Source organism: Lipotes vexillifer, unplaced genomic scaffold (assembly GCF_000442215.2).
Source record: "Lipotes vexillifer unplaced genomic scaffold, Lipotes_vexillifer_v1.1 scaffold121, whole genome shotgun sequence".
In the NCBI taxonomy this organism is placed as follows: domain Eukaryota; kingdom Metazoa; phylum Chordata; class Mammalia; order Artiodactyla; family Lipotidae; genus Lipotes; species Lipotes vexillifer.
In genome coordinates, this window is record NW_006773122.1 from 1,365,579 (window position 1) to 1,381,631 (window position 16,053).

Here is a 16,053-nt window from a genome sequence, read left to right on the forward strand (position 1 = left end):
GCAGCTTGTGGGATTTTAGCTCCCCGACCAGCGTTTGAACCCCGGGCCCTCAGCAATGAGAGTGTGGAGTCCTAACCACTGGACCACCAGGGAATTCCCCCAACATAACCTTTTCAAAACATGCTGTTTAGTCTGTTAAATGAAAAATATATTATTAATTGTACTTACATAAAACTGGGCATGTAAAAAAGAAATGGGCATGTCAAGTTGGAAAGGTGGGGAAGGAATCCATTATTTGCTGAATACCTACTGTATGTCTGACATTGTGCTCGGTGCTTTACATGTGGTATGTAATTTAACTCCATCCTCAAATTAATCCTGTGATTTAGACAATGCCAGTCCCAAACTGCAGATGTGGAAACTGAGATGAGGTAAATTAATCACACTAGGTTAGGAATATCATTGGGGACACACAAAGAATTGCCAGGAGTCCATGGGCACATTCATTTGTAAAGAAACCAATTTCTAGGCTCTTGACTTCCTAAAATGATCTCCCTGAGAACACTGAGTCTCCTTTCCAACCTCCTCTTTCTCAACAGCCCTTCTCTCATTTTACAGAAAAAAACATTCCTCTTTCCCCGCTACCCCACATGTGGCTAATCTGATCTTGGTGCATTGCCCCAAGGGACAGAAACCTCTGGGTACCAAACAACAGGACCAGCCAAAATAAGGGTGTTGATGTGGAAAATGAATGACCCTAATCTCTGCTTAACAAAACCTTTTGCAACACAGGAGGTTTATAATTCTTTGCTTTCAACAAAATTGCTGAAGTAACTAATGGGACTGTCAGCTAATAAATCATGAAAATTAATTTTTGAGGCTCATGATGGAATTTTTGGTACATAACTCAGAGGAAATACAAAGAATTGTGTTACAATGCTGTGAGAAAAACTTTTCATTTCCTTTTACCTATTCATGTGAACAAAACTTCTTAGCATTTACATTTTTTCAAAGTGAAAGAATCAAAATAAAACTGATACGGAACCCTGTCTCAAAAAAAAGTAGCAGCTTAAAACAAACATTTATTATTTCACAGTTTCTGAGGGTCAGGAGTCCAGGAGCTGCTTAGGTAGGTGGTTCTAACTCAGGGTCTCTCAAGAAATTGCAGTCAGGCTGTCTGTCAGCTGGGTCTGTAGTCATCTCAGTACTTGACTGGAACAGGAGAATCCACTTCCAAGCTCATTCACTAGTTGTTGGCAGGCCTTGGTCCTCACTGGCTGTTCCCTACTGCATAAGCGTCTCCACAGGGCTGCTCACAAAACGGCAGTTTGCTTTTCCCAAACAAGTGATCTAAGAGAGCACCCAACACAGCAATAGGGCACCCAGCACAGACTTTCATAATCCACAGACTTTCATAGAAACCACAGACTTTCATAATCTAATCTCAGAAGGGTCACCACCACTTCTATTGTATTCTATTGGTCACACAGACCAACCCTGGTACAATGTGGAAGGGGAATACACAAGGGTATAAATACCACTGAAGGACAAGTTGCAGGTTGGCTTCTACAGGTGGTCAAGAGTAACAAAACATCCCATTGAACTTCCCTGGGAGGGCAGAAAGATTCTCTCATGTAAAGTGACAGCTCAAAGTCTAAAATAGCTTCCCAGAAATGAACTGTAAGAGGCACAGAGGAGAGTGTGGGCAAGCCTGGAGATCCCAATCATCCAAACATAAGAAAAGAAATCAACTTAGTTAGTGTTCATTAAGTAAGCTGGAGATCCATGTAACTTCAGACAAACACTTCCTCTCTCTGAAACTGTTTTCTCACTTGTAAATGAAGGGACTGGACTAAACTGTGGCCGAATAACAAATACGGAGCAACTTACGTTCTGTGCTCTACCCACTCTAACTTTTAACTCATTTTACCTGCATGGTGAAAGGTAAAGCTCGTTTGGAAGAGCCCTTGGCACCATTGCAAATGTGTTGGGTGCTCCCACACCAGTTTCCTATTCTCAGCCTGAGCTGGAGCTCCGAAGATGTGATTCATGTGTTTAGCAATGGGCTGGCTCTTTCTCTGGGCTTCTTGTGAAATATGCTTCCCTGTGTGGCAATCACCGTGCTTTGTGACTTGGAACAAAGTAAACTAGAGACTAAACAAGTTAGCTTCATCTGCTTCCTCTAAATATAAAAGTGTCTGATCCTTTCTGTGGTGTTTTTATTTTGACCTCCAGGAGAAGAGAGAGTCTTGATAATTTCTGAGGAAATAAACTCCCAGCGGCTGAATGTAGCTGAACCGTGAAATGGATTTTCCCCCAGCCTAACAAGGCCATCTCTGCTGAGACTCCAAACTACCCTTCATATGAAAGTCTATGTACATGTCTTCCCAGGGTTGGGCATTGGGAGATCCTGTGAGTTCTACTTCAAAATATAGTCAGAATCCCTAGTCCATGGCACTGTTGCCTGCTGCCTGGTCACTGCAGTAATCTCCAAACTCACCCCCTGCTTCTATCCTTGTCCCTCTACAGTCCATTCCCAAAACAGCATCCAGAGTGACCCTTGTTAACTGTAGGTTAGATTGTATCACGTTCTGTGTGAAATCCTGTAACGGTTCCCCACTTCCTTCAGAGCAAAATACAATGTCCTTAAAACGCCTTCAAGATCCTACATGAGCTGCACCCCCATTACCTCTGAGACTTCATCCCCTATACCTCTCTCCCTTGCTCACTCCTTACCGGCCCCACTACCTCCTTGCTGTGCCTCAGTTAGGCCTTAGAGACTTTGCTCAGACTCTGCTTGGAAGGCTCTTCCCCCAGATGGCCACCCAGCCCTCTCCTCACCTCCTTCAAATCTTTGTTCCTGTCTTACCTTCTTATGAGGCCAACCCTAACCACCGTATCTAAAATTGTGACCAGTCTCCTCCCCCTATTTCTTCCTTTACCTTCTGAAAGAAGGAGTTACTTAAAGACCAAAACGAAAAAAAATTTAGTTACTGGATTCCATCTGCAGCAAGTTCCAGATAGTTGAAGATAGTATACTGAGTTAGGCTGGAATGCAATTTTCAATTCTCTTTTATTCAATTCAACAAACAATACACTGGCGGTCTCCCAGAAGCAAGCTTTAGGGTTGGATGGTGAATTGTGGAGAGATGGAGGTCCAGCAAAGTGTAGTGAAGGCAATAAACTTGGAACAAAGACCTGCATTCAAACCCTAGCTTCACCTCTAACTTCCTTTGGGAACATGGGCAAGTCTCTTCCCTACTCTGGGCTTCAGTTCTCCATCTTGAAAATAAGGGGAGGGAACTAGTTAGTCTCTAAGGTCATGTTTGGCTCTATAGCTCCATGACTTTACCCTTATTTCACAGAGAGCTATGGTCTCTTGTGTCAGTTGCGAGTTCTCAGTGGTGAGTGGGCACAGAGAGTGCATGGCCACCAGCTATCTCTTATAAGCCAGCACCTCAGGGGCCTGAGGTCTGCCTTAAGCACTAGCAGCAACTGAGTAATAGCGGCAGTGGTTAACCTGAAGTCACCCTGTGCATCCTCCAGCCGAAAGAGGATGCCCATCTCACCTTCCTGCATCCTCAGCAGAACACAGAGGAAGTGTTCCATGGTGCCACAGAATTAGCATTAGCTTCCAGTTAGTCTACTAAGCAGAGAAGGGGTGGGGGTGGGAACAAGCCTTGGTTAGGTTTGAGGTATGCTTGGGAAATTACTGTTGAAGTCAAGCAGACAGCATTCTAGAGGTGTGAAACTCATGTGCCCATAATGGGAATGATGCAATTCCAGCAAAGTTCCAGGGCAAAAATGAGTAGGCCATCAATTAATGTTCCACTTTCCCTTGCATTTGCTTTCTTCTCTTTTTAAGTGTTGCTGGAAGAACAACTGGTTTCTTACTCTGCTATGAATATGAATGAACTGCTGTAGTGTGCAGGGAACTGCATTTATGGAATTAGAAAACAGAATACAGTACCAGGAGTGAGAAAACCTGGGGCATGTTCCTGGGACACGTTGACACTCAGGACCTCATTTTCTCGATTTGAAAAATACAAGTATTGAACTAGGATCTTTCTAGTATATGATAATTCTAAGGTATCCAGTCCACCCAGGAGGCTAGAGCAGGCGTCAGCAGACTCCAACCCGTGGCTGTTGTCTGTTTTGGTAAAACCTGCCAGCACCACTGAAGCAGGCTGGCCCTGGGAGCCTCAGAAACCAAGCCAGGTATCCTCCTATGACTCACTTTCTCCCTCTGCTCCCAGTGCCCGTCTGCAGTGCCAGTGCCTGTGCCTTGCTGCTGCCCAGGGCCCAGGCTGGTCCCTACCTACACATTGGGGATTCTGCTACTGCTGACTACCAGTCACAGAGCAGAGGAATCTCAGTCTGCCCCAGTTGAGATGGCCAGGCTTTCTTGGGAGAAGAGAAGGGCACCCCGATCTCCGTTTCCTGCACTGTAAAATAGAGACAATGATAGTACCTGCCTTTTGAAGTTCTGGTGAAAATTAAATGAGACAATGTATGTGTAGTTTTGACACAGTGTTCTGCATTCAGTGAGTGCTCAATAAACGTCAACTAATATTACTATTCAGTTCTATTTCTTCTCAATCACCAACTCTAATATCAGATAGGTAATAATACAACACTAGTACAAAGGAAAAAGCACTGAACTGGTGGCAGGTAACATGGGCTCCAGTCTCTGCCAGCCCAGCTCTAAGTGGTTATTTTACATGTCTAAGCTTTAGTTTATGCACTAGAAAAATGTAAACGACACCTAGCAACATTGTTCATTCATTGATTCCACTCCTTCACTAAGCAATATTTATTGAACACCCACAGTATAGACTTAGTCCTAACGCTAAATATGCGAAACCTGAAAATGAATGAGATATGGCTTCTGCGTGGAGGAGCTCAATCTAAGAAACTTCAAACGAGATAAAGTCCGTGAAAGTTTCCTATAGGTCAGTAACAAGACTGTCAGAAGAAAGTGCTGGTGTGGACTCTTAGTTTTCCAGTTCCCATGAAACTCTGTCTCAGAGATCCTCGCTAACTTCCGGATGTTTGTCTGGAAGGTGAGGGCGGTAGAGGCAGTGTTAAATAAAACAGAACAGCAGCCTTCCTTTCTGTTAGAAACAAAGGAAAGGAGCGCACTGAGTCTGTCTGGATTTGTTCTGTAACTCCGTACTCAGCAAAAAAAAGCCTAAGCCCAGCCCAGACGGCTGACGCTCTCAAAAATGCTGGTGGGGTAAGGTGGAGGCGGGGTGAAAACCCGGAACCCCAGATGAGCATGCGCACTTTGACTTTCGTCCGGCGTAAAGCCCCTCTAGCTCGGAAACCTTACGTCAAAGTCTACGTTGAAAGACGTAGGGAGGGAAGCCAGGGAAACGCTCGCTCTCGAGTCACGTGACGCGACGGACGAGAGCGTCGTTGGCTCCTCCCCCTAAAGATGGCGTCGTTGCTGCAATCGGAGCGGGTTCTCTACGTAGTCCAGGGAGAAAAGAAGGTTCGGGCCCCGCTCTCGCAGCTTTACTTCTGCCGCTATTGTAGCGAGCTGCGGTCGCTGGAATGTGTGTCTCACGAGGTAATGCAATCGTCCCATGAAGAGTGTGTGTGTTGGGGGAGGGGGGAGGCGGTTCCTCCTAGTCACCGCGACCAGTGGGTGGTAATTTTCCTAGCATGCTGATTGGCTCTGCCTTCCGTCACTCAGATTTGCCTGTGATTTAATTTGCTTATACGTACGTAATTTGTCACTTGGAAAGGAGGAGCGGCCTTGGGTGGGGCTGAGCGGCCCTTCTGTTCTAGAGCGCCCTCTGGGACAAACTTGGCTTTGGGGACCCTGGCCATCTCCTGCGGGGGTGGGGGGTGCTGCTTATTGGGTGGGTCAGGGGGAGAAAAGGTATGGGGATGCTTAGTTCAGGCCACTTGAGGGGCGAGATATCGTCTTTCCAGCATTGATTGAGGGAGTGGGGAGGTCCGCGGGCATTCTCATCCAAGCCCCTCCCATCATGGAAGTTCTGCCCCTGCTTGGGCAGAAACTGGGCCCTCTTCCAACTGCCTTGTTCTGTTTCCTGACCCAGCCCAAGGCCTGCAGCAGATAAGAGGTTGGGATGGGGTGAACTGAGTGAAAAGCGCTTACAATCGGGTCTGTCGTTTAAGAAGCTCAAAGTGTTATATTCATGGCGCTTCTCCTGAGGGTACATTTCTGACCTTCATTGGCGCAAGTGGGCGTTGGAGGTGGGATTGCTCATAATGTAAAAGACCCCCGGAAAAAAAAATCACCAAATAACAAAACCCCAGAACTTCTGCAGCACTTGGAACATGTTGTTCATTCAATAGGCTCTGCGGATTAAAAGACGCGTTAAGACATAAATCTTGCTGTTGAGTAACTTGCAGTCTCGTGAAGGAAAAGCTGATTAGTAATAATACATAGTTAATGCTTATTCAGTACTTTCTGTATGCCATGTGCTTTACATAATCTTTAATCATCCTACAAACTAGAATGGATACCCTTTTTTAAAAACCACTTTACAGTTAAAGAAAGAGGCACATAATGTTTTGCGCTGGGTCACACAGCCAAAAATTTGTGGGTGGGAGGGGGCAGCAAGATTTGAAACCAAACAGCCTGATTCAGAGGACTTCAGTGAGGATCCCTGGACGGTTAAAAATGCATATGAGAATATGTCCTATACTATAAGCCATTTTACACATTATGAATAATTATTATTTTATTGGGAATATTTTTCATGCTGTTAAGAATAGTCAGAGAAAGCAGTTAAATAACACAAGAGAAAAATCAATGCTGTATTATATACATGATTTTTTTTTCTCCATCTCCATTAGCACTTTGTATGCTTATTCTTTGGCAGGTCCTTTCTCTTTAGGATGCTGTCCCAGCTCCACCTCTACAATTTATTGGATTAGATTCTCATTTGGTGATCATTAGGGAGCTGAGTCTCCATAATCTGTAAGGATCTCTTCAGCTAGGACATTCAGTCTGTGACTGAATCTTTTACGGACTGGTGTGCACCTGTGAAATGGAGGCCATTAGGGTTTGGGGAAGGATGATGCTAGTGAGGGCTGAAGCAGTCCATAAATTTCTAATGACAAGCCTGGGATTGGAGCTGCACATGAAGGGATGAGCATAATTTGGAAAGGGGACAGGGAGGAATAAATTATATTTTGCCTTTATGATGAGTAAGTGCAAATATAAGTTAACAGTATTATATTTTGTGTTCCTGGAGACTTATTTGAGCAGTAACTTTATCTTTTCAAAGGTGGTTCTGTTTATAAGCAGATGATGAAAAAAGAAAACAGTTTCTGTCATAGTATTTATGTTCAAGTGAATCTGTCCATCTGCAGGTGACTAGAATTATCAAATAGGATCTACTACATTAAAGAAAATATTTAGTCCTTAAAAAAATACAATGAATTTAATTTTGTACTATGTTTTTGCATTAAATACAATAAGACTATGTTGTTAACTTAGTAGTTTAATTTGTCATTTAAAAATCTCTAATTGGTTGGCTACAGCTGACTTTGTAAATGTTAATGTATGCTTTTCTTCAGTGAACATGTAATACCTCAGTAATGGGAAAACTTTAAAAATCTCTTAACAGTTTGTGTGGTCAAGTTATTGCAGTCACACAAAGCTAGACTAGATAGAAGGATATTTGATCACAGCCTCATAAATTGGGTTATTTTATTTATTAATCTATTTAGATTATCATAGAGATCTTTTACATAAACATGTTTTAACACGTCTAATACATAAAACCCTGATGAAAGGGAATAGGAAAGATCAGAAAGGAAAAATAGAAGAATTTCAGGAAATCCAGAGGTTAAGAAAACAACAGGTGATTGAAGAATAAACCCGATGCTGAAAACAGTCCAGGTTCTTTGCCAGGTCAATGGTCTCTCACCTCTGCTGCAGAATAATGGAATTTAAATTTCACTAATTGGCATAGGCATATATACAAGCCAAGCTAAATGTCTTTTCCTCCGATTTTTTGATTTCTCGTTTCTTTCTAGGTGGACTCCCATTATTGTCCCAGTTGTTTAGAAAATATGCCATCGGCTGAAGCCAAACTAAAAAAGAATAGGTAAGACTGGGATCAATTTTTTCTATTTTCCCCAGCTATTTCTTTAATAGCTGGTAAAAAAGCACATGGAATTAACTCTCATTTTTAACAAGCTGTTTTTCTTTTTTTAGCATCATTTATGCCAAAGGTGAAACTTTCATTTAAAAAAAATAAGTTGTATTTTAGAACAGTTTTAGACTTAAGAATTACTGTGAATATGATACAGAAAATTCTGTTTACTCCTTACCCAGTCTCCCCTATTGTAAATGTCGTATGTTAGTATGGTATATTTGTGTCAACTAACGAACATTATTGGTAACATTATTATTAAATGAACTCTATATTTTATTGAGATTTCCTCAATTTCCCCCTAATCTCCTTTTTCTGTTCTAGGATCCTATTTAGGATACCCACATTATATTTAATAGTCATGTCTCTTTAGGCTCCTCTTGCTGTGATATTTTCTTAGACTTTCCTTAGTTTTGAGGAGTACTGGTAAGATATTTTATAGAATGTCCCTCAATTGGAAGTTGTCTTATGTTTTTCTCATCAGCTGGGGGAATGTGTTGTGGGGAGGAGAACCACACAGGTAAAGTGCATCTCTCATCACATCGTATCAAAGGTATATACCACCACCATGACATCACTGTTGATGTTAACTTTGATTACCTGGCTTGAGCTAGTGTTTGTCAGGTTTCTCTGATGTAAAGTTACTCTTTTTGTTTTCTTCTCCTTTTCCGTATTGTACTCTTTGGAAAGAAATGCACTATTATAGCCCACACTTAAATGGTGGGGAGTTATGATCCCCTTCCATGAAGGCTATCTCCATGTATTACTTGGAATTCTTTTGTATGGAAGATTTTTCTCTTCTCCCCTTTTTATTTATTTAGTCATTTACTTCAAGCAGTATGAGCTTGTGAATATTTATTTTATACTTTAGGTTATAATCCAGTACTCCTTTTTTTTTGTTGTTTTTTTTAAATTCAGATTGTTCTGGCTTTGGCCATTGGGACCTCTTTTAGTAGACTTCCTTCTCCCTTTGGCATACCCCCGTCATTATATGGCAGTGAGGAGGAGGGAAGTGTTATTCAGTTGTTCGAGAACTTTCTTACTTACTCCAGGCTCATCCTCTATATTTTCTGCTCCAGTCCTAGAATTAGCCATTTCTCCAAGGAGCCCTGGTACCTTTTATTCAAGATTGGTATTGCAAACCAAGATCTGGGTAGTATTAAAAACCAAGATTGGTATTAGAAACCAAGATCTGGTACTCACTGCTACTGGTGCCATTTTGGTTTTTAGCATGGTGTGGAAGTCCTTTGTAACCAGTCACACCTCTGTACCTCCATGGATACGAACCACTGTTTTGTCTTTCCTGTCCCAGAGAAATAGCTCCTTATAAATCAGTTTTGTATGCTTTCCATACATTAAATTTTATCATGTAATCCTCAGAATATCCCTGTGAGGTGGGTACTATTACTATCCTTATTTGAGGATATTACCTAGTAGCAAAATATCACAGAAAATTGGAGTTATGGAATGGAACGTCAGAACAAGTCCAGGACTGGAGGTGAAATCTTGATAATTTCAGATGGTGGGAAAGTTAAGAATAACAAGGCATGGGGGGGACTGTAGGGGAATGTTGAGTGTTTCACTAGGAAGAGTAATGCCTAAAGAGAGCAGAAAACCCTGAAAATGCCCCACTTCTGAAACATTTCATCTTGGTAACATTATTTGGTATCTGTTTCAGCTCTCTGGCACAGCAAACAAGCAGTTATTTTCCAAACCCAGTTTCACAGCTTATTGTATTGTTGCCTCTCAGTTTTCCATTGTGCAATTGGTCTGTTCTCTCTAAAGCCATAAGCTGTGACATTTCTCTGTCCCACAGAAATCTTTGTGGTCTGTAAAAGAGTCTAAAAGTTAACTCCAGACTGTTAACCGTGATTCCCTCTCTGGAGTAGGATTGGGTCATGCTGTAACTCTTCAGGAACTTTGATGATGATTGCAGTTTTAAAAATAATTATCGTAATACTTTTGAAATTTTAAAATGAAGTTTGTAGGAACCTCTTCAGAGTACTTTTTAATTTCTTTTTGCTTGAGAGCCACCCTTCCCTTATAGTTCTCTCTTGAATTCCTAACTTGTAGAACAATGTCTGGCACATAGTAGGTGCTCGGTAAATATTTGTTGAATGAATCAATGATTGTTTGTCGTGTCCTAGATGCGCCAACTGCTTTGACTGTCCTGGCTGTATGCACACCCTCTCCACTCGGGCAACAAGCATTTCCACACAGCTTCCAGATGACCCAGCCAAGACCACGGTGAAGAAAGCCTATTATCTGGCCTGTGGATTTTGTCGCTGGACATCTAGAGATGTGGGCATGGCAGACAAATCTGTGGGTGAGTGAGGCAGACTTCAACATGAGATCTTGTGAAATCGGCAGTGCTATAATTGCACACAAATCATGATTTCTGTTACCTGTTGGAAGGTAGGCGATAAATTCAGAGTATTTTGTCATTAAATCTTCTATGTTCCCACATTCTCACATGGACCGTGACGTTTCATCTGAGACTTGGTAAACTATTTCATTTTCTTAAAGTTGGTAAAATAGCATTTATAAATCTGATACTTTTTTAGAATCAAAAGATTAATGTTCTTCATAAAAAATTAATGCTCCTGATGGTGGAACACACCATGAACAAACCTATAAGGTAAAAGTCACAAAGCTTGGATCATATATAACAGTAAAGATAAATAACCAAAAATAAGGAACCCTTAGAAATCAGAAAGCTACCCAATAGAAAGAAAGAAATTGTCAGAGGATATGAACTGCAGCTCTCAGAAATGGAAATAAAGATGGTCAATAACCAAAGTGTGCACAAATCATTGGATTTTTTTTCTTGCACACAACTTGGTGAGGTGGTGTTTTTTAAGTCAATAAATATACAAAAAGATAAGTTCAGTTTTGCTAGTAATCATGAAAATGCAAATTAAAACTTCGTCCATTGATTTGGCAAAATTTTAAAGATCTGGTAGTATGACAAGAATATGGGAAGATAGTTCTTTTGTCTGCTGCCATTTTAGAGATGAGCAGTTTGACAACATTTATTAAAATTTCAAATTGCTTCTATTCTTTTACCCAGAAATTACATGTCCAAGTATCTATCCTGGAGCATTCAAACACATGCTCAAAGATACATCTATATGTATCATAAGTGAAACAGGAAAGTTATGTATGTTTGGACCTAAAGAAAACCTAAGGTATTAAATTACCTTTCCATCATTTGAGCATTTCAAAGCAGAGGTTGCATTTTCCTTCATTAGGAAACTTCCTTTTTTTTTCATATCCCGTACTCCATGGTTAATATCAGAGAGTAGAAACACTCTTTATTACAATCAGTTCAAAATCTTGAGTTGCTGTTTATTTTTTATATAAACAGCAGCACTGCTAACTCCCCATTGTCTTTTTTCTTTCTGAAATTTCGTTTGTTTAATTTTGTGAAAACTTTTTAGATTTGTTAAAAATTCCCATTTTTACATTTCCATTAAAAATATCAACTTACTGGGGCTTCCCTGGTGGCGCAGTGGTTGAGAGTCCACCTGCCGATGCAGAGGACACGGGTTCATGCCCCGGTCCGGGAAAATCCCACATGCCATGGAGTGGCTGGGCCCGTGAGCCATGGCCGCTGAGCCTGCACGTTCGGAGCTTGTGCTCCGCAACGGGAGAGGCCGCAACAGTGAGAGGCCCGCGTACCGCAAAAAAAAAAGAAATCAACTTACTATTTACATGAGGAAGCCAACTAAAAACTCATTATGTTATTTGACATAACTAAAATGAAGATGGACTTCAGCTATAAGTTTTCTGCAGATTCTTACATAGCTTGGAAGTAAATATGGGTGAAGTTCCTTTAGATTCAACTCTATTCTTAAAACTTAATCCTTGGTTCTCTTGAGTTCACCCTTTGGTTTAGAATGCTTGAGCTCTTGGTTGTTTTTCTAACTTCATACATTATGTTGATAAAATACTCTTCAAAAACAAAAAGCTAACTAAACAAGTCCCTTAAAAATGCTCATTGGTGGGTAGGCATTTCCTGAACTGTGATTTATATTGGAAAGTTTCTGTAGTATCTTCTTAGATTGTCAGTAAATATTTGTGTGTGTGTGTGTTTTAATGTCAGTGTAGCAAGTAAATTGTTTGAATTTGTTTATGAATTTATGTTATATGTAAAAAACAACCTCAAAGTGGTTGCTTGAGTGAGTTAAAGTGTATTTTTTCCATGTTAGTATTTTGGTTTTTTTTATCAAGTTAAAGAAGGGAAACCTAGAAATCCAGATAGATTTCTCAGTTTGTTACTCTGTAAGTGCTTTTTTAATACTTTTTGGACTGTAAGCTATTAGAATTGGAGAATTTGTTTTTCAGAATTTAAAGGCTGTGCTTGTTTCTAGAAATCTAGCTCCTCTAGGGTATCTTGACAGTGACAGTTGAATACTAGGAGTTCTTAAGGAGTACAGGTAATTTCATTTCTTCCATGATGTCACTGGTGTCTGAGAAGCCCTGAAACCACTTTAGTTAGAACTGTTTGTTTATTTGTAAGTAAGCCATTGTGTCAGTAACGTGCAGAAACTTTTTAATGTCTCTCAAATTTATATTTAGAATAAATCACCAGTTCTAAAAATGCAATTAGGTAAAACATTCAGATTTTCTAAAATATTACTAAAACATTTCTTTCACATAATTATTTTTCATAATTGCCTTAAGGCAACTTTTAAAATATAAATATTGTACTTAAGGATGTTATTGCTGCCTTTTCTTGCAAGGGGCTATAGTGTCACCTTCAACAGGAATCCTTTTTATTTGGGAAAAAAGTTATTTTTAATTATACAAATAATACACTTTCATGAACTTATCACCCAGCTTAAGAAATTAAACATAACCAAAACAGTGTAAGCCCACTGTATAGCCTCCCCCACACTGCATCTGCCTTCTTCTGCCTTTTGGTTCTGACAACAGTGCTGTTAGAAACATTCTTGTGTGTGTTTCCTGTCACAAGAGCGTAACAAAGTAAAATTGGTGGTTTTAAGATGTGTACATGTTTAGCTCTCCAAAATGGTTTACCAATTTTTGCTCCCACTAATAATATGAGTAGACTGCCCATTGCTCCAGATCTCCGGCAGCTCTTAGCCTTGTTGGACTTCTTTCAAGTTTTTCCAAACTGATGGTTGTGAAATGGTATCTCGTTACAGTTGCCCCCCCCCCTTTTTTTGGTTAGCTTTATTGAGATATAATTTACATATAATGAAGCTCACCAATTTTAAGTGTAAAATGCTTTGATTTTTGACAAATGTGTATAGCCATGTAGCCACCTCCACAATCATAGAACATTTCCGTTACCCCACAAAGTTGTCTCATGCCCCTTTGTAGTCACTTCCTTCCCCCCCACCTCCTGGCCCCTGACTACCACTGATTTCTTTCTTTCACTGTAATTGTGCCTCTTCTAGAAGTTTATATAATTGGAGTAGTTTAGTCTGTTGTGTCTGTCTTCTTTCACTTAGCATAATGCTTATGAGGTTCGTTCGTGTTTTTGCTTTTTATTTTTGAGTTGTCTTCTGTTGTATGGATATACCATAATTTGTTTATTCATTCTCCAGTTAATGGACATTGAATTTTTTGCAGTTTAGGGCTCATATGAATAAAGCTGGCTATGAACATTTGCCTAGAAATCTTAGTGTGAATATGTATTTTCATTTTTCTTGAGTATATACCTAGGAATGGAATTGCTGAGTCATAGGGTTAAGTGTATGTTTTCCTTGACTGAAAACTGCCAAACTATTTTCCACAGTGGCTGTACTATTTTGGGTCCTCACCAGCAGTGTAGGAGAGTTCCAGTTCCTCATCAACTATTAGTATTGTTTTTCTTTTTTCATCTTAGCCATTCTAGTGAGTGGGTAGTGATACCTCATTGTGGTTTTAATTTGCATTTTCTTAATGTGCTTGTTTGCCATCTATGTATTTTCTTTGGTGAAGTGTTTGTACAAATCTTTTGCCTATTTTTAAACTGAGTTTTAATCTTTTTATCGAGTTGTGAGAGTTCTGTATTGTAGAAACAGGTCCTTTGTTGAATATATATTTTGCAAATATTTTCTCCCAGTCTGCGGCTTGCCTTTTTATTTTCTCAACTATGTCTTTTTTTTTTTTGCGGTACGTGGGCCTCTCACTGTTGTGGCCTCTCCCGTTGCGGAGCACAGGCTCCGGACGCGCAGGCTTAGTGGCCATGGCTCACGGGCCCAGCCGCTCTGCGGCATGTGGGATCTTCCCGGACCGGGGCACGAACCCGTGTTCCCTGCATCGGTAGGTGGACTCTCAACCACTGTGCCACCAGGGAAGCCCTCAACTGTGTCTTTTGAAGAGCACAAGTTTCTAATTTATTTTTATTTTTACTTTATTTTTGGCTGCATTGGGTCTTTGTTCCTGCACTTGGGCGAGGTGCGGTGAGCGGGGGCTACTCTTCATTGTGGTGCGTGGGCTTCTCATTGTGGTGGCTTCTCATTGCAGAGCACAGACTCTAGGCGTGTGGGCTCAGTAGTTGTGGCTCATGGGCTCTAGAGCGCAGGCTCAGTAGTTGTGGCGCATGGGCTTAGTTGCTCCTTGGCATGCGGGATCTTCCCGGACCAGGGCTCAAACCCATGTCCCCTGTATTGGCAGGCGGATTCTTAACCACTGCGCCACCACGGAAGCCCTACAGGTTTCTAATTTTGATGAGGTTCGGTTTATCAATTTTTTATTTTATAGTTGTGCCTTTTGTGTTCTAGTAAAGAAACTTTAGCCTAACCCAAGGTCGCTAAGATTTTCACTTCTGTTTTCTTCTAGAAATATTATAGTTTCAGCTCTTACACATAAGTTTATTACCATTTCAGGGTAAATTTTGTAAATGGTGTGAGGTAAGGGTCAAGGCTAATTTTTTGTAAATTGTTACAGCACCATTTGTTGAAAGTATTCATTATGTTTGTACTTTCAGCTTTCTGGAATAAACTTTTCCCTTATGATTTGTGCTTTTGTCTCTTATGTAAGAAACTCTTCTCTAAACTGAGGTCGTAGAACACAGAAATTGCCCAGTGTTGCAGATACGGGCAAGTTCTCTGGAGTCAGACTGCCTGAGTTTGAATCCTGGCTTTACTGCTTACTGTCTCTATGACTTTGGGCAAGTTATTTCATTCTCTGAGCCTCAGTTTCCTCATTTGTAAAATAAGGCTAATAATGAGAGTCCCTACCACAGAGGGTTATTATTTTTTTTAATGAATTTATTTATTTATTTATTTATTTATTTATTTTTGGCTGCGTTGGGTCTTTGTTGCTGTGCGCACGGGGCTTTCTGTAGTCGCGGTGAGCAGGGGCTACTCTTCGTTGCGATGCGCGGGCTTCTCATTGTGGTGGCTTCTCTTGTCGTGGAGCACAGGCTCTAGGCGCGTGGCTTCAGTAGTTGCAGCACGCAGGCTCAGTAGTTGTGGCTTGCAGGCTCTCGAGCGCAGGCTCAGTGGTTGTGGCACAAGGGCTTAGTTGCTCCGCGGCATGTGGGATCTTCCCGGATCAGGGCTTGAACCCGTGTCCCCTGCATTGGCAGGTGGATTCTTAAACACTGAGCCACGAGGGAAATCCTCAGAGGGTTATTATGAGAATAAAATGAAGTGTGATACATTTCAAATACCTGGCACAGAAGTTATACATGTGTTAGTTGTAGTTGTGGTCCTAATGGTGGTTATTATTATCACCATCATTATATTTAAAGAAAAAATTTCATTCTGAGCCCTTCAGTCTGTATAATTTCTAGGACTCTTTCTTGGAAATTGTGTGATTTTATGTTTTTAAGCTTTATTTTGTGGCCTGCAGATGACCTGTTTTTGTGGAAATAAAATTATCAAATTACGTAAGTCTTGTTTAATATTCCTTTATTTTGCAGCTAGTGGTGGTTGGCAGGAACCTGAAAATCCTCACACGCAACGGGTAAGTAAAGGGTCATCAGAGAGAGGATGAAATGAGAAAAGATGAAGAA

General features: G+C 40.8%; 1 protein-coding gene across 2 annotated transcripts in view; it reads left to right on the forward strand.

Annotated features, from left to right (window-relative positions):
• The first annotated feature begins 5,368 nt into the window (after positions 1-5,368).
• Positions 5,369-16,053, forward strand: part of DCTN4 (dynactin subunit 4) — a 30,725-nt gene continuing 20,040 nt past the window's right edge. Inside the window, exons 1-4 of one of the 2 annotated variants that reach the window (XM_007448041.1) lie at positions 5,369-5,512; positions 7,960-8,030; positions 10,226-10,404; positions 15,961-16,004. In XM_007448041.1, the coding sequence (XP_007448103.1) occupies positions 5,378-5,512; positions 7,960-8,030; positions 10,226-10,404; positions 15,961-16,004 (429 nt within the window). In that variant the 5' untranslated portion in view covers positions 5,369-5,377. The remainder of the gene's footprint in view (positions 5,513-7,959; positions 8,031-10,225; positions 10,405-15,960; positions 16,005-16,053) is intronic. The other variant, XM_007448040.1, reaches the window with a different exon arrangement.